The sequence below is a fragment of the Octodon degus genome, unplaced genomic scaffold (assembly GCF_000260255.1).
Source record: "Octodon degus isolate 3935 unplaced genomic scaffold, OctDeg1.0 scaffold00253, whole genome shotgun sequence".
In the NCBI taxonomy this organism is placed as follows: Eukaryota; Metazoa; Chordata; class Mammalia; order Rodentia; family Octodontidae; genus Octodon; species Octodon degus.
Window position 1 is genome coordinate 2473944 of NW_004524829.1, and position 26322 is coordinate 2500265.

General features: G+C 46.2%; 1 protein-coding gene across 4 annotated transcripts in view; it reads right to left on the reverse strand.

The window, feature by feature from the left end:
• Positions 1-26322, reverse strand: part of Arhgap44 (Rho GTPase activating protein 44) — a 215289-nt gene that overhangs the window by 7034 nt on the left and 181933 nt on the right. For 3 of the 4 annotated variants that reach the window (XM_023706349.1, XM_023706352.1, XM_023706350.1), the window contains 6 exons: positions 24468-24581; positions 23788-23879; positions 22010-22190; positions 8081-8311; positions 3987-4132; positions 176-553 (listed from right to left, as the gene is read on the reverse strand). In XM_023706349.1, the coding sequence (XP_023562117.1) occupies positions 176-553; positions 3987-4132; positions 8081-8311; positions 22010-22190; positions 23788-23879; positions 24468-24581 (1142 nt within the window). The remainder of the gene's footprint in view (positions 1-175; positions 554-3986; positions 4133-8080; positions 8312-22009; positions 22191-23787; positions 23880-24467; positions 24582-26322) is intronic. The other variant, XM_023706351.1, reaches the window with a different exon arrangement.

Sequence of the window (26322 nt, forward strand, 5' to 3'; positions counted from 1 at the left end):
ACAATTTGATTCCACTCTCTACTGTAAATTTCAAGACATCACTGTGCAGGCAGCCCACAGCATCAGCATGGCCACCTCATGGTGAATGGGCGTTTGTGAACTGGAGTGATCAGTCCCTCCCCAACACCTGCAGCTAAGCTTCACAGGGAAGCTCGAGGGCCCATGGCCTAGTTACCTGTAGACATGCTCTCCCCTGGGGACATGCCGTCCAGCATGGGGTGCTCTGTGGACTGAGGGCTGGAGGCCGAGAGGCTGACTGTGGGAGGCTGAGGAGGTGGCAGGGTAGGTCTCTGCCGGGGCTTCGGGGTGGGCCGAGATTTGGCTAAAGTGCTTGTGAAAACAGAAGGAGAGGCCAGAGGAGGAGCCGCAGCTGGGGAGAGCTGGCCTGAGGCCAAGGAGTACCCTGGAGGGTAACTGAGTCCGTAGGGTGATGGGGTGCTCGGTGGAGTTGGAGACAGGCTGATCGGGGAAGGCTGGCCAGTGGACTGGTCAGTGATAGCCCCCGGCTGGCCAAAGGGGACCTTGGGTGGAATTGGTGCAAGCTTCTTTGAAACTGAAAGAGAAAACAGCACAACAGAACAGAGGCTGTTAACTGAGGCCTGCCAGCATGGTCTATTAGCACACCCTTCTCAGCTAACAGGGCTCACAACCTCGCCACCCCACCTCCCTGCCCCCAGCCTCCTGCTGCCTAGCAAGCCGCCAATATAGTGTTTAAAATGAACCTGGAACTGTAAGTTTTCCTATCTTTCCATCTGTTAGCTAATCTCTCCTCCTCTCTTCTGGATTCCTGCCAGTCTATACACACACACCCAGCCAAAGTGGGGAACAAATCTTCCAACCACAGGGGTGGGCTCAGTTCCCAGTGGAAAAAGATGCCACCGCTATCCTCTGGGATGCAGTGAGGCTCGGAGGCTCAAGTTCAAGCTGTTGCTGTGGACCCCTAGCTCGGGGCAAGTCCTGGGGACATGAAGCTGAGTCTGTCGCACCTGCACAGTGGGGTCTGGCTTCCAGCCTTGGCGTGCGGGCGGCTCCTCTGGTCGTGGACACCTCCTGCCTCCCTTCCTTCATGTGCTCTGCCTCCAGCCTGTGCACTTGCCTCACAGGCTCTTTCTTCTTTATTTTTTATAATTGGCATATTTGTACTTATTTATGGGACCTAATACTGTGAGTCATCACATGTATACAATGCATAATGATCAAATCACAGTAATTAGCATTTCCATCTTCTCAAATGTTATCATTTCTATGTGCTGGAAACTTTCCAACTCTTTTTCCCTAGTTATTTCAGAATGTGTAACTAATTGCTACAGGCGCTAGTTACGCAACTGTGATCCTGACTGCTACGACTGCTCCCCCTTCTGCCCCACAAGTTGTTTCGGTACTTGTTACCCACGCACTCGCCTCCAGCCCTTTCCTTCTGCCATCCCCTCCTCAGGCTCTCATTACTTTTCCCCCTTCTTCTTCCAAGAATTGTACCTTTGGGCATAAGTATGGGCAGACTGACTGCAGTTTTACCCCCTCTGCCTCCTGTTGCAGCACTGGGATGGAATCTGGGGCCTCACACATGCTAGGCAAGCGCTCCTCCGCCGAGCGACCACCCCAGCCTGACTGCACTTTTAAAGCACATTGTGGCCTCAGCCTCTTCTGCATGGCCTTCATTTTCCTTCAGGTACTTAATCCCTCTGAAGGATGATACCTTGAATGGACAAGGAATTGGAAGAAAAAATGCAAAACATTCAGGAGCTCGACCTGCTGGGCAGACATCTTGAGAAAATGACCACCAATCTGTGAGAAGTAAGTGTCCGCTGGGTATGGATGCCACCAATTCTGGAAGACACTGCCTCTTGAGTGCTTATAGAGGTGTCAGGGCCTCTTCCGTTTCTGCTCTTCACACCCAACTGCCCACCCCTCCGTGGAACAAAACTATGCCATAACTGTCTCGTGTATTCCTTTGGCTCATACAGCCTGCGCTGGGGAAGCAGGAAGGACACAGTCCTCTAGGTCCTTCCAACACGGGCTCAGATTTCTACCTGCTATGTTGCCCAGAGCATTTTTTAAAAATTATTAATTTTTTAAAAGAATCTCTTCTAAATAACAGGAAGAATAGTATTTTTCTACTGCACTGTAATAATTAAATGGAATCATCTATGAAAGTGGCATGTAACCATGATCTATAATAAAACCACTTCATTTTCTAGTTCCATTTTCTACCTGTGTCTTGTGAGCATGGCCTGTGTTTGTTTCCCAGCAGCTGCTACGGCAGCTCTGGACAGTGCTTGGGCCACAGAATCTAGTCAGGCCCCTGGATGCAGAGCAAGTGCAGGCCTGCGCATCAGTGCCTGAGACTATGCCTTCTACCACATGAGCTGCCGGAGGGAGGAAACAGTGACTTCACCATGCCTGGGCTGCTAACACATCCGGGAAGAGACAGAACCACGGTATGATTGACTTGTAGGCACACAGTCAGAAAATGAAAGTGTCTAACGAATAAAAGCTACATGTCCCATTCATGGCAATGATGAATAATGGGAAAGAAAATTATGCCTCTCAAGTGCTAGCTCTGAGTTACTGAATGCCATTTGAGAAAGGTACCTGATCCATTTTAGGTGACGTGTCCTACATTCAAAAACTAACAGTGCTTCAAAAACTAAAAGAGACCAACATGTCACTGGTATTAGGAAGCTGACTGACCACAAGAAGACCTATGCAGCCTCCAATGGACAGACCAATGCTTAGCCTTTACTCCTATTTTTTTAATTATCTAAATTCACCCCTTCTTTGAAAAGCTGGGGAGGGGTTATAAACTGAGACATGCCAAAGAGCTGCAGTGTCTAGACCACCAGGGACCCTGCTGGTGCTGAGGGGAAGCGCTGGCATGCCAGAATCCTACCACCATTGCTTTGGTCCATTTCCTATTTAGTCTTAAATGCCCTTTGTTCTGGACCATCCACTCTATAACTTCTGAGTCTAGACAGGGCTCCCCATGTGTCCCACAGGGTCCTGATGTCCCCTGGCACAGCGGTGCTGTCTCTGTATCATAGCTGTACTCCTCTGGAAAGCACAGAACTCTGCACCTGGCCAGACCCAATACACATCCGTAGGATGCACAAGGCATGAGTGTGGGATAAACAAGATCAAAGGGCTGGGTGAAGACACACTAGGAAGAGGAACTGTCATGCATCTGGAGCTAGGAAGGCTGAACGTGGCCCTGACCAGGAGGTGCGGGTCAGAGAGACAAACTGGCCCTGCCTAACCAATCCTGGAATTAAAGCCAATCCTAGAAGTATGAAAGGTCTCAATGCAGAATAAAGTAAACGGTGTATGATTTTAGATGAGGGAAAGGCTTTGCTGGGGGATGACAGAGGCGGAAATAAATCAAAAAGGTCCAGATTGGTACACTTCAGTCAACTCTCCATTTATGACATGTCCCCCGGGGTACCTATAGCACTGGAGAGGGGTGTTCTGAAGACAGACAGTCACTGCTGCTGCCCTGGGGAGAGCCGCAATGCTCAGCAACTGCAAAACGGAAGTCTGGAAGGTCGGGACTTGTGGAAAACATGCTGCTGCCCTCCTCGCTGGCACTCTGAGGGATCCTGGGAGGAGACAGCTGAGCACCACCAGTGTGGGGGGAGGCAGCAGCTCATGTAGATGACCCCACACTGCTTTTTAAATAATGAAGATAGGGCCTGGCAAGGGCATGGAGGACACATGCCACTGTAGACAGTGACCTGTGCACCGGGGGAACCACGTGGAACAGGAGAGCATGGTGCTATATATGTCCCTCCTGCACATCATCTACTTTTTAGAAGAGCAAACTGCAGAAAAGTGACAAAAGGACTCACGCTGAGCTTGACTTTTCTTATGCTTAGACTGGGAATTGCTCTCTTAAGCCACATGATTTAATTTCTAAATAACCACACTAGTGAGGGCCGAGAGTCCCAACTGCTGCTTGCCTGGGCCTGACCTGAATGGAAGTGGTGACTCACCTTTCCGGAGGGTATGAGGGCTCTGGTCCGCAGGTGGCTGGCTGGGGCTGGTGCCCGGCTGTGTCCCTGGACAGGGTGTTCCCTGGCCAGAGCCTGGACTTCCTTTCTGCCCAGAGCCTGGAGATAATTCCTTGCTTTTGGCGGTGCTGAAACACAAGCACATAGGATGAGAGAGAGGCCCTGTGCTTAGTCACCTGGAGCACCAGGCTTGCCAGTGGGGACCTGCCCGTCTTCTGGTCATGCTCAACTCTACCTAGGCCCTGAGCTGTCTCCTTTCCTTATTTCAGCCTTTAAACATGCCCCACAAAGTGTCTCTTCTTAGAGCTCTGGTGGCTGGCTCAACTCTGCTCTGGTGCCTGGCACTCGCTGCCAGCATTCTCTTCACAACTCTGCCCTCATGGAGACTGGAATGATGTGAGCCCAGGCACTCCAAGCCTTCTTACTGCATCCTGTTGATAGTGTAGCAACTCTAGGATGCCCGGAAACAGGAACACCAAGGCACTCTCCTCCCTTCCATCTCTGTGGGACACGAGAGCCAAGAGGACTTCGGCATCTGTGTGCACAGTGAGGGCTGGTGCCGCCCAGCCCATGGCTGCAGGGTTCCAACTGCACATCATACCCCACGTAGGGGGCAGGTGGGGGGTGTTCTGGGTCCCATCCTCAAACTCAAGGTTGATACTGTGACCCTGTATGTAAGTCAGTTCACATCCCAATGCTTTAGTCCCGGATGGGGTGAGTGCCATAAAGGGACCCTGGTCTCCACCGGAACTTTGAGTTGATAAAGGGACCAGAGGATTCGTCCTTACTGCAAGGCTCCTCAGGTTCTCTGAGAAGAATAAAGTTCATGTGAGGAAACACTCTATTCAACTCTAGTGCACAGAACAAATGTGACAAATGCAGGGTGTCTTCCCATCTCCCTGCCAGTGGCCAACATGCCACCCCAGGAATAGTGCCCACTGCCCCAGCTACTTCCTCCTGGACATCTCAGGAAGTGCTCTGATGCTTGGAGCGTCCTGTCATCCTGGGTGAGTCTTCCCTCGGTTCTGAGTCTCTTAAGGCTTGAGGAAGGGGGCCTGAAAATTGCAATCTCCCTCAGTGGTTTTTTTTTTTTTTTCCCCTCACAAAACCAGTCATCCTATTTCTTCCTTAAATTTATTTAGAAAATCAAAATGTGACCATGGACAAAATACTGAAAGGAATACTCCATCCATGCCCACCAGGGTACACTGAGAAAGACTGCGAGCAGAAGACTGGGCTAGAAGAAGAAATAACATCCACCACAAGTAGTTTTCCCATCAGGAGGGGAGAGGAGAAGAGGGAAAGAGAGGGGAGAAAAGGAGGGAAAGAGAGGGCAGGCAAAGCAGCTACATTCAAGGTGGTGGTATTTTTCCTTGTAGGATAAGCTCTAGACCTAACAAATTCTCCAGAGAAAAGAGAAAAGTCATTTTATTCAGAAGGACCAGAAGAGCAAAAATTTCTTTCTCTATTCTGTTAAAGAAAAGTAAAAGCACAAAACCCTTATGTCTGTCAGCCTGGACAAAGATTCACTTTTCACCCTTCCTTAGTTTCAGAGTCATTAGGCACCAGATCTGTGTCAAACATCTATTTCCGCTTCTACCCATCTCTGTCATGATCCTTAAAACACTCACCCAAAGAAAACGCCAAATAAGCAAACCAAAAAACTGCTTTTTCAGGAATCGTGGACTCTCCTTTCTTCCTGTGCTAGGGTAAGCCATCTATCCAGGAATCAAAGGACTGGCTCTTTCTGTCCTCTCCCACTGCTATACTTCCCAGCACAGGAGCAAGTATTTACCTACGGAACCTGGCTGTTCTCTCACTAGCACGGGTATAGCTGACCCAATGGGAGAGGTGGACGGTGGATACAAGGAGCACTAGATGATGGAGTGGTTAGCACAGGTTAAGGTAGTTCTGGGGTCACGTGACTCAGCCATCCAAAGAGCAAGAAGCTGCACTGGGTTGAGTGTGAATGCAGGATGTGGAGGGAGAGCCTGGCTGGGCAAAGCCACTGGCCTGGAAGGGAGGAAGTCAAAGGTAGGCCTGGGGCTGAGTTACAGCTATGTTGAGGTGTCTCCCCAAAGCCTCATGCAGTCAGAGGCCAGGCTTCTAGACTTTGTGATTAATCCATGATCCAGTGCTGGGTTTAGGGGCTGAGTGCTGCAGGGAATATGGGTGAATGCTACACCTGGTGGGGGGCAGACAGCCTGGATGCAGCGTAACGGAGAGGCTTGCTCTGTGCCCTTGTCTTTGCTCCTTCCTTTTTGCTCTTGCTGTTTTGCTGTCTTCTGCTGCCATTAGCTGCTGCCCTCTGCCATGAGCCACTCTGCCTTGGAGCCAGCTCAGTATGGACTGAAACCTCCACTAACTGAGCTAAATAAACCTTTCCTTCTTTAATTTTGAGCATGAGGCATTTTATCCCAGCAATGAGAAAAAAGTAACAAGACAGGCTGAGAGGGGAGGGAGAGCCTGCTATCCTCAGGGGAATCCTGCAAATGTGGGAAGCATCACCTATGCTACAAATATCTAGAAAACAAAGAAAACAAGAAAGGAAGAGAGGGATCCACATGCGGAGAGAAAGAAGGCAGAGCAGGACAAAAGAAAGCACCAACACCTAAAGAAAAGGAAAGGAGGCCCATGCTGCCAAGGGTCAGGCCTTTCAAATCACCCACATGAGTGTGTGACAGTCCCTGCCCATGAGTGACTGCAAGCCCATCCATGTCTTCCCTAGATATCTTCAAAGCCTGAAGAACTATATCCTCAAGAGGCACTTACTGTGTTTTGGAAGTATCATTTACATGTCAAACACTGTATGGGTTGAGTCTGATTTCAAGAGAAAGTCAGAGCTAGGCATTATGGTGCATGCCTGTAATCTCAGTTTTAAGAGGCTAGGCAGGAGGACTGCCACAAGTTCAAGACCAGAGTGGGCTACACAGTGGGTTCTCTAGGCAGGCCTACACTGTATAGTGAGATCCTGTCTCAAAAAAGGGTAGTTAGAATGACAGCAGTATCCTAAGAGGGGACCATGTAGGAGGTCATCTCAGCCAACCTCCTGTTTACATGTCCCTCCTGGTCAGCCTGTCTGGCCTGCCCCTGACAGGATCTGCTTCTGCTCCAGCTTCCTCCAGCCCCTTCTGCATCTCTCAGGCGGACCTCAAGCCCAGCAAAAGTCTGAACAGGTCTGTCTGCCAAAGTCTGGAATTGTGAGACTATCATCTATTCATTGAAGAGGAAAAAGAAAAAAAGAGGACAAGGAGGAGGAGAAGAAGAATGAGGAAGGAAAGGAGAGAAACAACAGGTTTGTAGTTACCCTACATGGGTCTGGACAGTGAGCGTGTATGTTTGGGGGAAGACCGAGTTAAAAAGTTCAGCTTCCCCAAGTCTCCACGCCTTCCTTCTGTGGCTTCCTATCCCAAAGGAACACACAGCAGCACTTCATTTTAATCAGCTTTCCTGCTTCTCTAAATTGCTGTTAGAGACCAGACAGGCACATGCAGACAAACTGGTTCATGCTGCTGTCATTAACTGCTAGGCCTGTTTGCCCCCTGCAACACGAACTCCTTAAGAACACTGACCAAGTGTACATCTGTGGACCGAGACAGCCAGTTCACTGAACTCACCAGGGGGCAAGCCTGCTACCTCTCTCTTCAACTTCCTCTAAAATGCTGGGAATGGCACTGTGTGCTGCGCCTCAAAGGTCACAGGCCCAGGGGAGCTACCACCTCCACGACATCTCTGATCTGCATTCATTTTAGCAGCAAAAATGATAACTACAAACCCAAAGGTAGAGGAGAGAAATGCTGGGATTCTCAATTTCAAAATACAGAAATCAGAAAGGCATAGAAGGTGGGCATAGGGAGCTGGAGAACTTGAGATTCTTCACGCTGCTTTAGCAAGCTTCTAAGGATTCAATGTGGCAACTGAGGGAGCTGTGGGGGACTGATACGGTGCCAGGATGATGAAGAAAGTGGAATGTGAATGCTCAGAGCGGGGGCAGGGTGTGCAACCCATGCCAGGAAGGCTCCAGTAGATGCGATGAGCTGGATGTCTGGCCCCTGGACAGCAGAGCCAGTGCTTACCTGGTATGCTCAGCTGCAGGCTGCAGGCCCCCGCCAGCTGGAGAAAGCGCAGGCACCACAGCCGCTGCAGGGCTATCCGGGACCTGCTCCGGCAGAGGTGATGGCAGAGGTGCAGCCAGCTCAGCAGGTGGGACAGGAGGCTGCATGGAGGGTGGGGCGCAGGATGCTTTCCGGCCAGCCGAGGAGCCTCTTCGAGCCACCCAAGATGTGTCCATAACCCTCACACCCATGCTGATGAGGGACACAAAGATACCTTTTTACAAACGCATGACAGCTGACAGGCTCCCTTCCCCCCAAAAGCAGAGACATTCAAGCAGGTCCATGGTAGGAGAAGAGCAGCGCAGGCTTAGCACCCTTCCGGGCCAGGGAAGCGGTGTGCAGCGGGTGGGCAGGGATTGGCCAGTAACTCCCCCAGGGCCGAGACTGCTGGGGCTGCCTAAAACACAGCCCCTGCAGCCCAGGCTTGGCAAGAGCAGCACTCCCACAGCGGCAGGCTGCAGCAGGATGCACGCAGCAGCTTGGGGCTCCCCAGGCTGTGCTTCCACCCTCTGCCAAAGCCAGCTGGCCTTAGGACAGAGGGCTGCCAGGCTCTGTGGGTGCAGAATCCAAGCTGTTCTCCAAGCAGAATGTGGCCTAAGGAAGGAGCAGGGGACACTAGCTCCTCCCAAGTGTAAGGGGTGGGGGGAGACACCATCTAACTAGAACACTGAACCAACCAACGCAGGAGACATTGAAATATAAATCCTCTTTCTTGTTTGCTAACTTGGTGTCCAATCCCAGCTCCACCAATGCTGGGGCACCCTGGCAAGTCCTCTGCAGAATCTGCAGACCACACCTGCTGGTCTGCACAGCAAGGAAGGGGCTGCTCACGCCCACGGTCCCTCCAGGGTCTCAATTTACTTTAATGATAGGCACACAGCTTCAAGGAAGTCGCCAAGCAACCAAACGGCACATTCACCCTCTCACAGAGCTCACTAAGACACAGCTCGTTTAGTTTAGGAGCTTGAACGTGGCCCTGCAGGTACCAGAGGATACTGTACCTTTGGATTTTCCTAAGGCTGCAGGGACAGAAACATACAGATATTAGTGTCAACAAATCTATGCCGTCCTTTGGACATAAAGGTTGTCTTTCTCTAGGACAGTCGTGCCATGGTCAGATTTGTAGAGTAGGTTGTTTTCTTTTCCCATGAAATTATTACAATTTAGTTGATGGGGGTGTTTGGTGTGTGTGCCATGAAATCATTACAATTTAGCTGGTTAAAGTAACTTTTTTCACTCCTACAAGTAAAAATCACACAGATGAATGGATGGAGCAGCTGAAGAGCCGATGCGCTGTGGGGTGGGTGGAGGGAGCCGGAAGGGACACAGGTAAGGAGACGAAGTAGCTCTCTGCTCACTTCTAAGGTACGTGGACTTGGAGCAGTTGGTGCCTTTTCCTCTGGCCTACGAGGTAACTGATCCTATGGTCCTGAGTCAAGGGCTTTATAGGTTGAGGCAAGAGCTCACATAAGACAGATATATTTGTGCAGGGTGAAAATAGACTCTGGGCAGCATTTGTGTACCGTGGCACAGAGACATGAGATTAGCTGTTTGTAGCCTCTTCTTGTCTACTAAATAGTCATCCACACTGGTCAGAAGCAAAAAGTTATACCATGAAGTCCTGCCCACCTAAAATGATTACACTGGCCTTGCAGAGATATGGCAAGATTAAAAAATAATAATAAAAGCTCAAGTACAGAGACTGGTTGTAAAGAGTGCAATTTCGGTCTTCTGAGGAAACATGGCAAAAGACTGGCAGAAAGGGACATGGTGGGACATGACTGCTAAACCATTTTGGAGTAAGGACAGCTTCCTAAGCATTTCTTCCTTACTACTGCCAGCGAGCCTTTGCCGTCTAGGGCCATGGTTGGTATTCCTTACCTTCTCCGATACCTTCAAGGAGCACCTTGGAATAGAAGAGTGGGGGAAGAGATGTCTCCCTCCACAACCCATTAGTTTCGGGATGGCTTGGGTGTGAAACCAATAAACAAACAACTTCTATATCATACGCAGAAAACTTCTTAGAGACTACCCAAAAACTCTGGGACAGAGACCAGTCTGTGTCATAGGGGATTATCTCAGGATGCTCTCTGAGTTTCAGAGCACATCAGGATGAAAAGAACATCTCTACTATTCCACTGGGTGAAGAGACCTTGATCAATCTCTTTGTTGGAATGGTCAGTGAGGATAGCAGGCATTGACATGCTTCTTATGGTGATCATTAAAAAGAGCCCTGAAGGATGTTGGCTCCACTCCACCTTCTTTTCCTTCCTCTATTCTCTCCTACTTAGGAAATCTTTTCCACAGTAGAGCAGAGGAGGCTGCGCCTCAGGTTAAAGTGGTGGGGATGCCTTCTACTTCCAATGGCAACTTCCAGGCTCAGTAACATCAGACTTGAGCCCATTTGGTGATCTGGTTTAGCAAGAAAAAAAGCCAGCGTGGAACTGGTATAGTACTGGTTGAGTCTTGCTAACCATCCCTCGCAAAGCTACAAAAGAGAACTATGAGCTAAATGCACACTTCTGTCTTTGCTGAGGGGCCATGGTGCTGTGTGTAATCACCACTACGCCAGCTGAAATGACTCTCTTCTGGAAGGCAGTGTCAAATGCTCACAAAGCACGCGTGCAACTAATGTTCACTGACATTTTCACAGTTACATAATCCTGCCAGAGTGAGTCAATCACAAAGGTTGGAGCTATGCTCTTCAAAAGGGCGAGTCAAGCCTGAGATACTTGTCTTCCACTTCTCTCTTCTAGGGCAAGGAGATAAAGACTGGGTATACAGAGCTGGGTCACTGGGGACCCTGCCCTTGGAAGGAACCGATGTAGTTCTAAGCGGGATTCTGGTTCTCACAAGAGAGTTGCTATAGAAACGCAAGCCCAATCTTAAGCCTCTTTCTAAGAGTCCTTCTCTCATATGAAACTCCTGCTGTGATGCCACCTACTGTGTAACACAGTCAAGGGGGCCTTCAGAGCAGGGCCGACGGCACTGGACCTACAGATCTGTGACAAAAAAAACTATTCTTTTTACATGTTGCTTGGCCTCAGGGTTTATTTTTATTTTTTTTATAGCAACAGAAAACAAACTAAATGAATGAGCAACACAGAGCACATCCAAGAAGCATGACTGCACAAGCAAGTGTACTGCACAGGGCTGGGTGGGTGGAGGCTCAGAGAAGAACACAGCCTGAGGGAGGGGATACAAAGGCTGGGTAGCTGGTTTGTGCGAGACGGGTGACTCCATCCACATGTCTGCTCAGCGCAGCACGGTGCTGTGCAAGCGGGGAACTTTGAGGGTTTAGTTTTTTAAATGTAGTTAGTACAGGGTCTGCAGGGTCTCACTACACAGATCAGACTCGAAGTGATCCTCCTGTTTGCAGCCTCCCAAGAGCTGGGATTGCAGGCATGTGCCACCACGCCCAGTCTCAATCGCCATCTCAGTGTGCCCTGACGGCAGGGCCAGCACAGCATGCCAAGGTTTGAACTCCGTCCCTATGTCTGCCTAAGCAGGCACTTTAATCTGCTGAGCTATCTGGAGCTTGAGTTTTAATACCAAATTCCCAGTGGTTAACTACATGATATACATGAGTTATTTTTGACCATATTCTGAGAAATGGGAGAGTCAATGTATCTTTCTCCCTTAGGGCTGCTGTAAAGAATGAACAGAACAATGTACATATGATCCAAGGCCCTCACGAAGACTTAGTGTCAATTAAGCTGTCATAATCTGAAAGTTCAAAAATAGAAATGCTCCAAAATGCAAAATTCTGTGAGCACTAATATGATACCACAAGTGGAAAATGCCACACCTGACCTGACAAGATGAACTGCCGCCCAAATGCAGGTGTGAGCGCCCACTTTGGCAGCACAGACACAAAATGGTTAAAATGCTGTACAAAGCGACTTTCAGGCTCTGGACATAAGGTCTGCATGAAACACAAATGAGCCAAGGGCCTAGTGTTGGGTCCCGCCCTCAAGACACCTCATCATGCGTACAGAAATATTCCAAAATCTGGAAAAAGAAAAAAGTGAAACATACTACGGATGAGGAATACTCAACCTGTAGACGCATCAGTGATGTTGATGCTCTATCCTTGTAAGTTCCAAGCACATAGACTTCATTACAAATAAATCTACTTGGACAAAATCAGAGCGTGAAGCCAAATGTAAAATATATTTATGAAAGGCAAGAAGCAATGCTGTATTGGGAAGCGGGGACAGCATGAGATGGAGATAATGGGAAGATGCCATTCTGGGTCATGGCATTTAGGTCTATCATCGGATTTCTTCCTGCCCAGCAGAGGCCCTGAACATCAAAGAGATTCGGAGTAGCCTCTGGCAGAAGAAAGAAAGGAACCAAAAATAAGGATAGGTAATTCAGAGATCTTCTTTGGATTGTGTCTTGTACAGTTCTGGAAGCTAGAGGGGTCAAGATGGGTTTCAGAGGAGGAGATACCAACCACCTATTTAGATGATGTTAGGATTAAGGAAAAGAGAAATACAGGAGGGATCAACACAAAAGTCCCAATGGCGTGGTTTGGATAAATACACTGCAAAGGCCTATGTGCTGAAGGCTTACTCTCCTGCTTGTGGCAATACTAGAAGGTGGGGAAATGTTCAGTATTGGAGGTGGGGCCTACTGGGAGGAAGCCAGGTCACTGGGGTGCCCTTGAAGGGAATATTAGGACCTGCTTCCTCCTCTTCTTCTGTTTTCTAGTCACCTGGAGTAAGCAGTTTTCTCCACATGTTCCCATCATTCTGTGCTGCCTCACCAAGGCCCGATCACCATGGCAATCAGGACACGTAACAACAGACTCAAACCTCTAAAACTGTAAGGCAAAATAAATGTTTTCTCCTTTTAAGTTGATTATTTTAGTTAGCTAAAATAGAGAGTTAACAGACAGCTAATAAGAAGAAAACTGTACAAAGAGAAATTGTCCTTTCTCAAATTTTCTTTTGAAATTGCCTAGCTCTGTAACTGCTCATGGCTTTGTAATTACTTCCTTGACCCCCATAACTGTGACAGCATACATACAGGATGCCTGACTGTACCACTGTACCAAGCTTCATAAACTGATGATCATTAATCCATCCAGGTACCTGATGACCTCACCCTGCAGCTAATCAGAACTGCCAAGCTGTTCTGTCTCACCTTGGTACTGCCTTTGTACCTCCTGCTTGTGCATTACATAAAAGCCCTGAACCACCAGAGACTGGGGCCTGATATTCTGGGAATGGTCCTGGTCAGTGCCTGGCGCTGTCTCCAAATCCTGGCAGCCATTTCCACATTTCTGCTGTCATTGCAGGACAGCTCCTAAACCATACTGCCAGCCACGTCATGCAGGCAACAAAGGAGGCAGGAATAAGAAAGTTTGTCTTGACTGAAAAGTTCATGGAAGAAACAAACTGTGAAAAACTATAGGGGAATCTCCTGCAAACTCCAGCTATCTTTGAGCAGTAGCTTCTGGTCTTACTATATTCTGCTTGTAGAATTAGCTCAACTGACTCTGGTACTTCAAAGACCAATAAAATATGAAGTACTCCAGGTGGCAATGAAAAGGCTTGGTCAGGATGCCTCATTAGTGGATGTCTTATCAGTCACTTTCCCTGGCAATGAGACACAATCCCAAGACTCATAACCTAAAAGGGCAGGGGTTTATTTTGGCTCATAGCTTCAGAATCCTAACGCACAGTTGGCAGGCTAAAACAGAAATGGCCTGGGGGAGAGGCAAGCCAGAGAAAAGCTGCTCACAGCAAGGTTGCCAGGGAGCGGAGAGGAAGGGCGATTCACGCCCACAGGGACCAACCTTTAACTGGGCCTCATCCCCTAATGGCAAAGTCACTATTAGGATCCCACTAGGGATCCCATAATCCGATCACCTTCCAAAAACTCCACCTCTAAACACCTGAGACTTTTGCGGAACATGACATCTAAACCTTAGACCAAAACCACCACGCTATAAACCACCTGTGCATAGTACTTTAAAAGGATCTTGAAACAAGGAGATGCCACTGGATTGATTGCCAGAGTGGGCTTTACAAGTAGCAAACAACTTAAACCATAATAGTGGAAAAGCAGGCCCAGAACATTGCCACCTTAATGACACAAGGATGTTGCTAAAAGTTCTGATTCACGACTAACACACTGAACTCACTGGTTGCCATTCCAGTGCTCAGCTACAGCTGAGAGGTGGGGGCCCTGATATATGTCTAAGGGGCTACTTGGATTTCCCTGCAGTCATAGAAGGTGGATTCCAAGCATGAGTGTCTCTGGAGACACAGGAAGAACCCAACAGGCTTCCCTGGACTTGGCCTCAGAAATCCCAGAACATCTCCTTTGCCACCTCCCTACTTGTCACATCACCGAAGCCAGCTCAGAGTTCAAGGGACAGCAATGAGGTGCCAGTGCTCAACTGGAGGATAACCACAGCATCTGCTGCTGTCTTTGCCACGATAGTCCTCTCGCGTGGCTACAGTATGGTTGTATTAGTTCCCGTGGCGGCTGTAACAAGTGCCACAAAGTTGGTGAATAATATAATTTATTCTCTCATGTTCTGGAAGCCTGAAGTGCAGAACTGGTATCATGTGTTGGTGGGTCTGAATTTCTTCTGGGAGCTCTAGGGAGGAATTCTCCGAGCCTCCTCCAGCCTCTGTTTGTTGCTGACTTTTTCTTTTTTTTGGCTTGCAACAACCATGTGCAATCTCTCTCTGCTCCAGCTCCACATACTCTTTACAATGTAGTAAAATCTCCCTCTGCTTCCCTCATGTAAGGATGCATTTGATGAATGTAGGGTCCACCTTGACAATCTGGTGTAATTTTATTTCAAGGTTCTTGTTTTAATCACATTTACAAATATCCTTTTCAGGTGGTATGTACAGGTTAAGGGTTTATGACCTAGTATATTTGTAGGGGGCAGATCATTCTTACCACAATGATCAAAAATGCATATGTAAGATCCTGAATTTGATCCCATGATTTGCCAAAGAAGCTCAGCTTCTCCTGTCATGAATTAAAAAGACATTAATATGAAAGGGAAAAAATTTCCTTTAGTAACATCTAGGACATAAAAGTTCAGAAAAAAAATGCACTGAAATTGTAAGGAACTTATCTGTTTCTATCTTTTTTTTTTTTTTTTGTGGAACTGGGGATTGAACTCAGGCCCTTACACTTGCCAGCAAGAGCTTATTCTACTGAGCCATCTCCCCAGCCCCCCCACTTTTTTTTTTCTTTTTTGCAGAACTGGGGATTGAACTCAGACCCTTGCACTTGCAAGAGCTTATTCTACTGAGCTTATTCTACTGAGCCATCTCCCCAGCCTCTTGTTTCTATCAAGTTTTATCCAGTTCATCTGACCAAAATTTTCCTCCTGCTTGTTAAAGTAACCATCTTACTGATACATAATTCTTATTTTCTTTCTTAACCTCTGCAAAATACTTCAATTATGTGAATTTATTTTATTTTATTTTTTTAATTTTTATTTATTTGAGAGAGCGAGAGAGCGAGAGAGCGAGAGAGAGAGAGAGAATGTGTGCTGGGGGATTGAACCGCGGTCCCTGATGCTTTGCTAAGCTTGTTCTAAGTAGGTGCTTTAGACCACTGAGCCATCTCTCCAGCCCCAATTATGTGAATTTTAATTTGGGTAGTTTGAAGATTTAAAATGTAGTTCTTGTAATTCCAGCACTCTAGGAGGCACTAGGAGGATCACAGAGCCAAGTCTAGGCAGGGCACATAGTCATTCAAAATTAAAGATAAAACCCAAACACTGGGGAACACTGCCTCCCTACAGCATGTCTCCAGGGGTTAGAACACACAAGGGAAGTTTCCTCATCCCAGGCAGGAGGGGCTAAACAGAGTACACAGCAGGACAGTGCCAAGTATGCTCTCAGGAACCCATGGATTACAACCTTGGAGACAGAAGGAGAGGAGCAAAACTGAACACCTGATCCAGAGTGAGCTCTGTCCTTTCTACAAAGGTCAGAAAATCTGAGAACAGTGGCCATGCTTGGGGGAAGTCCTCTAAACCAAGCCTGGGAATCGAGTCAGATTCCGCCAGCTGCAAAGGGGAGCTTTTGAGACAGGGCCAATTAGGGACTGACAAAGGAAAAGATGAGAAAGGCTGGGGCAGAGAATATTTGGCAACAAACTAGTGGGAAAAACTCTGAAGTGAGAACACAGAGGTTTTCCCAGCACAACAGGAAGCAGAAGTCCAAGGACACTGGTAGAAAGTGAAGGAGAGGTTGCTATCAGGGAAATTATATTACATCCTCCTCTTCTCAAATTAATTGAGGTAGTCAGATCCTGGGACTAAGGTAAAAGACTGCATTTAATCATGCCCTAAACACAGTCTGCATCAAGAAGGTGTGCTTAAGAGAACTGTGTGGGCCATTAGAGAAATCAAATTAAGTGAGATTTTATCTTACTCCAGAAAGAATAGGTATCATCAAGAAATCAGATAATAACAAAAGCTGGCCAGGCTGAGTTGGGGGAGAGGAACTCTCCACGCTGTTGGCAGGCACATAAACTAGTATCACTACTATGGAAATAAGTATGGAGGTTTTGCAAAAATACAGGTAGATATTCCATTTGACACAGCTATTCCCCTTCTAAGTTCTTCTTAAAAAAAATAAAGACATCATGTTACATAGATACATGTATACCCCTGTGCACAATTCATAATAGATACATCTTGGGAGCTGCTTGTGCGTCCACTGATGCATAAGGAAACTGGCATCTACACATAACCAGATACTACTTGGCTCTAAAGAAGGATAAATTAGAGACATTTGTACAAAAACAGATACACCCTGAAAACATAGTATCAGGTAAAATAAATTAGACACACAAGGTTAAAGATCACATGGTTTCTCTCATCTGAGATACACAAAGAATAAAATAAAAAATTGATAAATGGCAACAGGGAAGAGAGATCTATTGCAAACTGGAAGGAGACCAAGAGATGAGAGGAGGGGGTGGGGGCATAAAGACATCTAGGATGTATGGTGCACGGTTAAATAAGACTCAGCAGATGCAAACTGTTGCCCAACCACCAGAAGTCCCCTACAACCTTAAATTTCTCTGAAAGCCTGTTTGGAAGTGCTCACCATAAGCTCAAGGTACCTTAAAACATATACAATCAAGGGCCAGCCAAATAGCTCAGCGGATTAAAGCACCTGCTTAGGCAGACACAGCGCCTGGGAAGGGGTTTGATTCCCTGCAAGCTGTGTGGCCCCACCCCTGGGGCACACTGAGACTGGGCATGGTGGCACGCGCCTGTAATTCCAGCGCTTGGGAGGCTGAACACAGGTGGATCACTGTGAATCGGATCTATGCAGTGAGACCCTGTAGACCCTGTCCTATAACACACACACACAAAAAAAAAACAAAAAAACAAAAACAAAAACAATTAAGCACTGCTTAAAGATATACTTTGAGAAATGTGTCATTGGGTGATTTGTTGTATGAACTTACACAAACTAAGACAGTATCAGACCACCATGGTATATGCAATCCCTTCCTGACCAAACATTACTGATGGTAAGACTTAGATATTGATGGTGAGCCTCAGGTAGCTCTTTGTGAGTTATACTAAACCATGATCTTCATTTCATTTAATGGTGACTATATATTTTAAAATAGATACAAAAAAAAAACCAAACAAACAAACAAAAAATAAAATAGATACAATATTTATTTTACTTCTTATAAAACAATAATTTATGTTGTATACCCCCTAGATCCTTAGAACTAGATGGTAGCAGTCTCAACTTTAAATCCAAATGGCATACCGAGTGAACACCTCATTTACATAGTTCCTTAAGAGAACTTTGTCAGGGATGTGGTATGTGTTCACAGTATCAATGTTCAAGTGTCTGCATCTGCTTGTATACTCCAGGAAGCCAGAGAACTCGGAATATCTCAGTGATCCTGCAGTGACAACTCCCTCATCAGAGCCACCTGGACTGCCTTTTGGGGGCACCAGGAACCTGACCATCTCGCAGGAGGATGAAGGAGCACATCATGATGCAGAAACACTCAACCCCAAATGTGGTGTGTGCTGCATACCCCAGAAGGCAGCGCTTGTCCATCAGGGCATCCCTTCTGCCGAGCAACCTCGCAAAGGAACTGATGAGCTATTGCAACAAGATTTAAAAACAAATTCTAATGTACTCTCGTTTTCTGTGTCTTTTAGATTCTAATTTTGTTCCTTTTTATAGATATAAGAAATTTTTTCCTTCCTTAAATATGTGGTAATTTCCACTTTGTTTCTCTCCACTGCATAAAGAGCCTCCAAGCAACAGCACCACACATACCAATAGCCCCACCCTCACTGCACAGACTGACCCTGAGGATACAGGGACAAGATGGGACACTTCATCCCCAAGACCCATCACAGTCAAGGGAAATAGGCTTCGGTCTCCTGTGCTAACTCTGGTCTCCAATGCCAACTGCCACACAGAAGGAAGAGTGAAAAGCAAGACTCCCCCCGCTCTACAGTGCTAGAGTGCTGACCCTCAATTCCTAAGCCTTTCAAACACATCTTTGTGGTTATCCAGGGGCTTATAACAGGAAGGTTTTAACTACTTATGTGAATTTCTGATATCCCTACTGAGTGCTTTATGTTCCCTTATGTCCTCAAGGAGCAGTTGCTAAAATGTATTTTATGATACTAATTTTTAATTCCTAACCAAAATTTACTTAACTTGCTTGACCAACCAAGGCAATCCATTCCTTCTGTGAGACTGTTAAAATTTGTATCTAGTTGTCCTCATAAAGGCTCATGCAATCATGGGGCAGTTTGCACAGTTTGTGATTAATTCATGATCCAATGCTAGGATTATGGGTGTGAGTGCTACATGTGCCCTGGGCAGATAATCTGCATTCAAATGTGAGGAGGGTAGAGATGCTTGCAATTTGCAGGAGCTGCTGCCCCTCCCTTTGCTCTCTGCTGTTTGCCACTGCCATGAACTGCTGCTCTCTGACATATGCCATTCTGCCTTGGATACAGCAGAGCATGGGGACTGAAACCTCCACTAACTGTGAGCTAAATAAATCTTTCCTTCCTTGATTTTGCGTTTCACATATTTTGTCCCAGCAAGAAGCGAAGAGTAACTAAGACAGAATTTGGTACCAGAGAAGTGGGATTGTTGCTGTGGCTAAATCTGACCATGTGGATTACAAAGTTTTGGAGATGTTGCCTATAAGAGAAGTGCTGGAATGCTTTCAGCTGTTTTGCATGGAAGATTCTGGTCACAGCTCAGAAGACCAGAATGCTGATAGAAATCCTGCTGGCAAAGTCCAGCCTGGGGAGGTTTCTTGTGGGAAGAAGGACTGCATCAGTTGTTGGACTCCAGATGATTTGTGTTATGGCTTCTCAGAAAGTTTGTCTCCACTTTGGACACATCCAGAGACTTTGCCTGAGACTGAGATTAAGCACAGTAGACTGGTTAATCTGGCAGAAGAAATTTCAAGGCAGTTGAATGTTGAGGCAGTGGTATGGCTATTGTTGGGGGCTTTTAGTCAGATTTATGTTGAGAATCAAGAGCAAGGAACCCAGTAGGATGATTTAAAATGATGTGAGTCTGGCCAGACAGGAAGCTCCAATAAAGCTGTGGAATGCAAAACAGAGCTGTGAGGAACTTCATTACTGAAAAGGAACAGGAGACTAGAAAAGATGATGCCCAAGGATATCAGAGGAGGTGGCAGGTCCACACTCTTTGCAGCCTCCAAACTGTGAAAGTGAAAGACCTCTTTGAGGAGAAAGCTGAACAGCACCACGTTTCAGAATGGTGGCATTACAGGGAATTTGTTCCTCAGAATCAGGGTCACAACAATAAGAAATCCAGGCACTCAACTCCTACAACCAAGAGAGAAGAAAACTTGGCTACTGCTTTAGCTGGCACCAGACCTTGGCACCATCCACATGGTGGTGTTTTTAGGTACATGCAGAATGCAAGAGTTCTGAGGTTAAGAAGGCTTCCACCTATATTTCAGCAGGCCTGGGAGGCCACGCAGTGTGCCCCTGGGAGGGCAGTGTGTGAAGCAGACAGTAGGAAGCTGAATGTGCAGTGGAAACCCCAGAAGGATAGAAAAGCCAGGAACGTGGATTATCTGAGGAAACCTATTAGAAGGGAGCAAAGCCAGCATAAGAGAGAACCTGTGGGAACTAAAACCAGCAGAAGTGCCATACACGTGGAGTCACAGAGTCACATGGAGCTCACGATTTGCCACAGATTGCTTCGGATGTTCCACATAGAACTATGGGACTTAATGTTGGCCCTTCTGGATTTTGGACTTGCTTTGATCTCAATGCTTTGTATCCTGTGTTTTGTACCTTTTGAAATGGTAATGTTTTTCTTGTGCCATTGAATGTTGGAAGTGTTTAACTTTTCATTTATACAGGGGCTCACAGCTAACAGTTTGCCTTAGATCTTGGAGGAGACTTGGGACTCGAACTTTTCAGCAATACTGAAACTGTAGGGACTTTGGTAAATCTTAAGAGATAGACTAAAATGCCTTTTGCAGAAAGGGATGTGTATGAGTCTTTGGGGGGCCAGGGGTGGAATGTTATAGTTTGCATCTTGTTGTCCCCCCAAAGCCTTAATGCAGTCATGCGCAGCTTCTAGAGTTTGTGATTAATTCATGACCCAATGCTGGGATTATGGGTATCAGTGACACATTTGCCCTAGGGCAGATAATCTGCATACAAATGTGAGGAGGGGAGAGAAGCTAGCTAGCTGTAGGAGCTTCTGTCCCTCCCTTTTGCTCTTTTCTGTTTTCCACCATGAAAGGCTGCCCTCTTCAATGTGCCACTTTGCCTTGGAGCCAGCCAAGTACGGACTAAAACATCCACTAACTGTGAGCTACATAAACCTTTCCTTTCTTAATGTTTTGTGTCAAGTATTTTGTCCCAGCAACAAAAGAAGAGTAACTGAGACAGAGATCTATTAATGATGTATTTAGTTGGCTGGACTCATTGAGATCTACACACTGTGGTTGCCATAGCTGAGCTGGTACTTACTAAGAGGCATTAGAGCTTATTATGAAGCTATTTTATGCCCATACTTGTTATGAGAATCACATTATGTAGTTAAATATTATGTAAACTGACTCAATATGAGTGCAGAGAGCAGTTCCCATGTACACTCATATGCTAAGTGGGAAGCACTCATGAGTCTCCTAACTGCAAAGTAGGAATAAGAATTAAATTTTTAAAAAGGAGGAAAAACATCTTAAAAACAGAAAAAATTTATACTTGGACTACATCAAGGTTTAGTGCTTTTTCTACATTAAAGCAACTGAAATTGGGAATGCTAAACAATGAATTAAAGATATTGTGTATCGGGGGGATGCTCCTTAATAATGCAAATGAACAGGTCTATAATCAAAAGAAAGCCAAGAAAATATATAAACTAAATAAATTCAAGAATATATGTGTGTGTATATTCTATCACAGAGCTATATCTCATGGCTCCACTTTTATATATTTTGAGTCAAAATAAAGTGCATATGTAGTTTTACTAATTCCCCTCATTGACTCTTATTTCTTTTTTTTTTTTTTTTCCAGAAGGGGATTGAACTCAGGCCCTTGCGCTTGCCAGGGAAGCACTTATTCCACTGAGCCATCTCCCCGGCCCTGACTCTTATTTCTTTGGATGGGAAGTTACCATTTTTGATCACAACTGTGTTGCTAAGAATGCCATATTCACCTCTGGCTCAAAAGTAAGCCAAAGACATTCATCTCAGACAGGGCCAATGAAAAACACCAAAATGAGGCCACAGCCTCATCACCAAGTCACTACACAGTGACATAAGTCGAGCCTTCGTGCCAATCTCACCACCCCCCTGCAGCTTTCCCATCCCCCACACTGAGAAAGGGGTACTAGTTCATACCCATCCTTCTTGTAAAACTCCAGCATCATATTATCCGTGGCGACGCTGAGAGGCCGGCGGACCTGCTCGGGCTGGCGCCGGTCAGCAGGGTCCATGTCTGGGGAGGGCATCGAGCTGTAGTTGGCATTATGGTTCACGTGTACTGGACTCCCATAATTGCCTGTGATGTTGAACTCTATTTCTGTAGGGAAGAAGGAATCAACACACATGATCTCTTGGTGCATCACACTTTCCTGGTTGGAGAGACACTTCACCTCTGGAAAAATCCACCCTTCAGTTCTATACTAGGTGATCTGTTGTTATTAATTCATCCCGCTAGTATAATTTATCTCACTAACAGGCCAAAGAAGGAAAGACATGTAATGATCTAGATTGGCAGCGAACATGTTCATGACTGGGTAGTAACTCTTATGTCTCACTCCTGGGCAGCTTGTACCTCCAGTCGTATGTGTATGACTGTCACATCAGGCGGCATGTACCACCCAAAAGGACCACGCTGTGCTGCCCAGTAGGATGGTCATACAAGCACCACTGGTGGTTCAAGCTAGTGGGAACATGCTAATAATATCCTTTTATGATTTAAAAAACATTAAACTTAATAAAGTAAGAACAGATGAATACTTCCCGAAAAAGATAAAAGTGTCAATATCATATTTCTTGCTTTGGAGTAAAACTCCTGAATATTTCTAATTCAGGAAAATGGCAAAACTATTGAAAAAAACCACTATGGTCATTGTTAGTTAACATTGTCTGAACAAGTCTAGGCAATGGAATTAGTCATGAAAATGTAAGAAAAGTCAAATATTAATAGTTGTGAATGATAATATTATGTTATCATAAAACCAAAGAAAATGAATTGAAAAGATTAGAAACATTAGGAGAGTCCGCTAAGGTGTGTGTTGTTCCTTTAATACATACATCCTTTCCTAGAGAAGGCAGTGGGTAAGCTCTGCACACTCTGCCTGTCCAGCCAGAGTGAAAGAAACACAAACTTCTTTGATGTCAGGTCAGCGCTGATTGGTCACGGAATGATTATCATTTTGTTCTCCTGTAAGTCTGTGGTTGTTGCATGGCTAGAAGCTGACCCTTGAGACAGTATCGATTTTAGATTTTCAGAGAGATGGCGAACACCACATTTGGCATAACAACAGCTATCTCTACATAAAGCTGCCACTACTAAGAGACATACTTCAGTAATGCGGTATGCATGGCTCAGTACCACTCTGAAACGCCCTCCAAGGATGCTGGCTTGAGAGCTTAATTTTAAACCAGGATGAGAAAAGCATCTCACTGCCTTTGAGCCTCACCTGTACACACTAAAAGGCAATGCAAAGGGCAGAGCTTAGGGTGCCAAAACACCACCAGTCAAGGCAATCCATGAGCACTGAATCAAAGCCTCACACACCTCAGGTTCAGGATCCCTCTGTATCTATAAATCAAAGTTTGAAGCAGAACTTTCTCTCTTTTCTGTAGGAGCTTTCCATGATTCATGGACTTGGAGAAACCATGATATAGACACCAGATCAGCACAATCCACTGACCCAGGGTCCCTCCGTGACAGAATTTCCCTCAGGCAGAGATAAGGAAGAAGAAAGCTGCCAGAACCCTAATACCTGGGTGCATTTGTGGGTCTGTCTAATTGCGTGCACAAAGATTGAAAACAAACCCAATGGAAGCCTGGGGCAGTGGTACTAGGCTTCCAAAGCTTGGGACTCACAGTTGTCTTCCTGCTCCTGCTTCTGCCCCCTCCTCACCCCCAGCACGATGCTGTCACATACCCCCAGGGAAGAACCAGTCCGCATGCTGGATGATGGGCTCGATGATCCCGACAATCTGCAGTGAAACTGTGGTCATCATCTCGGTGATGTTCCTGCAAGCATGGAGCGGGAAGGTGGGGTGTGGGGTTCACTAGCCACGGAAGGGTAGGTAGGGAATCCCTGGTCCTCTGGCCACCCAGGCTGTCAGTGGGCCATGGACTGGAACTCCACAGGCCTAGACTTGTGAGCTGGCTTTCTCTGGGATGGATGCCCTACCTTCCTCAATGAGTACAACACCAACGGCAATGAGCAGCACCCATAAAGGTACTTCCAACACGGGTGTGGCTCTCATCACTGCCAGGCCCATCCTCTCTCCAGCTCTCCTGTCTCTTTAGAAAGAACCCTCTGTCCTTCCCAATCCTGATGCTGGAAAGGATCCTCTTATGACAAGAGTCGAGGGACCTAAAAGAGCTTGCCCTGTCCAGTACCATCACGTCCTACCCTCCGTCTTCCCATCCTGCTGTGATCAGCTCAGGGAAGGTTCTTCCTCTACACTTGCAGCTCTATATAATTCTGTGCCTCTTCCTGAGCTATGATTTGAACAATAACTAGGACTTGGAAAATACCCAAGACCGAAAATGACCTGCAGCCTGGTCATCCTATCCCTCCTGTGCACCCTAGCCTCTCCTCTTAGTACTCACCCTTCTGCTTGTGGCCACAGGAGGTTGGGTCCTAAGACAATGGCCATATTACTGGGAGTCATCTTGTTGACATCTTGATATTCTGATAACTTGGATAAAAACTTGATCAAGTACCTGGAAGATAAATGGAAGAATGGCAGGTTTAACCAGGGCTCCACAGAGGCGGTGCTTCCCAGGACTGCACAGAAGCATCTCTAGTACAGTGTACCTTACGGATATTAGAACTCACACACCCCATGATATACGAAGGTGGATCATGTGCCCGAAAATGGGAATTCTGCATCCTCTTTCCAATAATAGACTCAGATGTCCCTGAGGCAGAGGCCAACACGTGTTTTGACAAACACTGGCCAGGAAAGGTCTCCATCTTTCCTTTTGGTTTAGTACAGGATGGCTGAGCCTCTTCCCTCCAGTCAAAAAGGATAAAGTATGTGGGCAATGTCAGCAGTGGCACCTATACTTGAGGACTAATGCCCTCTTAAGAGTTACCCTTGGGTTTTCTGGAAAGACCCAATGAAGCAAATGTTAAACATGGGCTTAGTGCATGACCTAGTAATTGTACTATACCTGGGAGAAGTCAGTCCACACATAAGCTGATATACATATGTTCAGAGCAGCATTATTCCTAGTAGTCAACAAGTGGAAACCATCGAAATGTCATCAAAGGAAAAATGGATAAATATGAAACACTATACAGCTAGGTCCCAGGGGCTGGGCGAGGGCATGAGGAGTGCCTGCTAATGGGAATGAAGTTTCTTTCAGTAGTGATGAAAATGGATAGTATGAACAGGTACATAACTCCATGAATGTACTCAAGCCACTAACCAGCACACTTTGAAAAAGCACAATGTTATATGTATGACCACAATAAATTTATTATTGAAAAGACTCAGTGAAGAAGCTGTATGTGAATTAGGTATAGCAGCCAGCCCTGGCATACCACATTAGAACCCAATAAGCCATTAGGCCCTAGCAAGAAGTTTTAGACACAAGCTTTCTCCAGGATTCTCAGTTACAAAAAGCTGTGGTCCTAGCCCCATTTTGTTTGGATCATGACAAAGTAACTTCCTTGTGGGTTTTTTATTTTTTCCCAGCCTCTGTCAGATCAGCAGAAAGAAGACCACCCTTCTCATCCTACCAAGCAGTCACCAAGCTGTCACTGTCAACTTCACACAACTTCTCCTAACCATGTTTTAGCCTTGAAGAGGCCACATAGGACTCTACAGGATGTGGGGCAGTGGAGAGCAGTCAATCACAGGTTGGCCAACGACCAAAGGCCCTGGTTATCACCATGTAGTGTACTGACTGGATTTTGCTCTTGGGATTTTTTTTTTTTTTTCATTGTAGAAAAATATACGTTTTACCATTTTAACCCATTTTGGAGGTGTGCATTCCAGTGGCATTAAGAACATTCACAGTGCTGGACAACCATCAATACCATCCATCTCCACAACCTTTCCTCTTCCGGATTATACCCACTTTCTCCTCTGAGTGTCCTCCACTCCGACCCACCCTGGCAGCCACCACACTACTTGTAGTCTCCATGAACCTGGATGCTCTAGGTAATTCTTATGAGTAGAATGGTAAGTATTTGCATTTTGTTTGTGTCACTTAGTATCATTTCCTCAAGATCCATCCACACTGTAGCAAGAATCAGAATTTCATGCTCCACTGTAAACACACTAGATTTTTAATCTATTTCTTGCCTAAAGTAACTTGTGTTGCTTCTACTTTTTACTAGTAATGCTGCTTTGAACACAGTTTTACAAAACAAAAGTGTTAGAAAGCAGGATGTAAAGGAACAGAAGCCAGGAACAAGATCTCCAGAGCAGGGGGAAGTAGCAAAAAAAAAAAA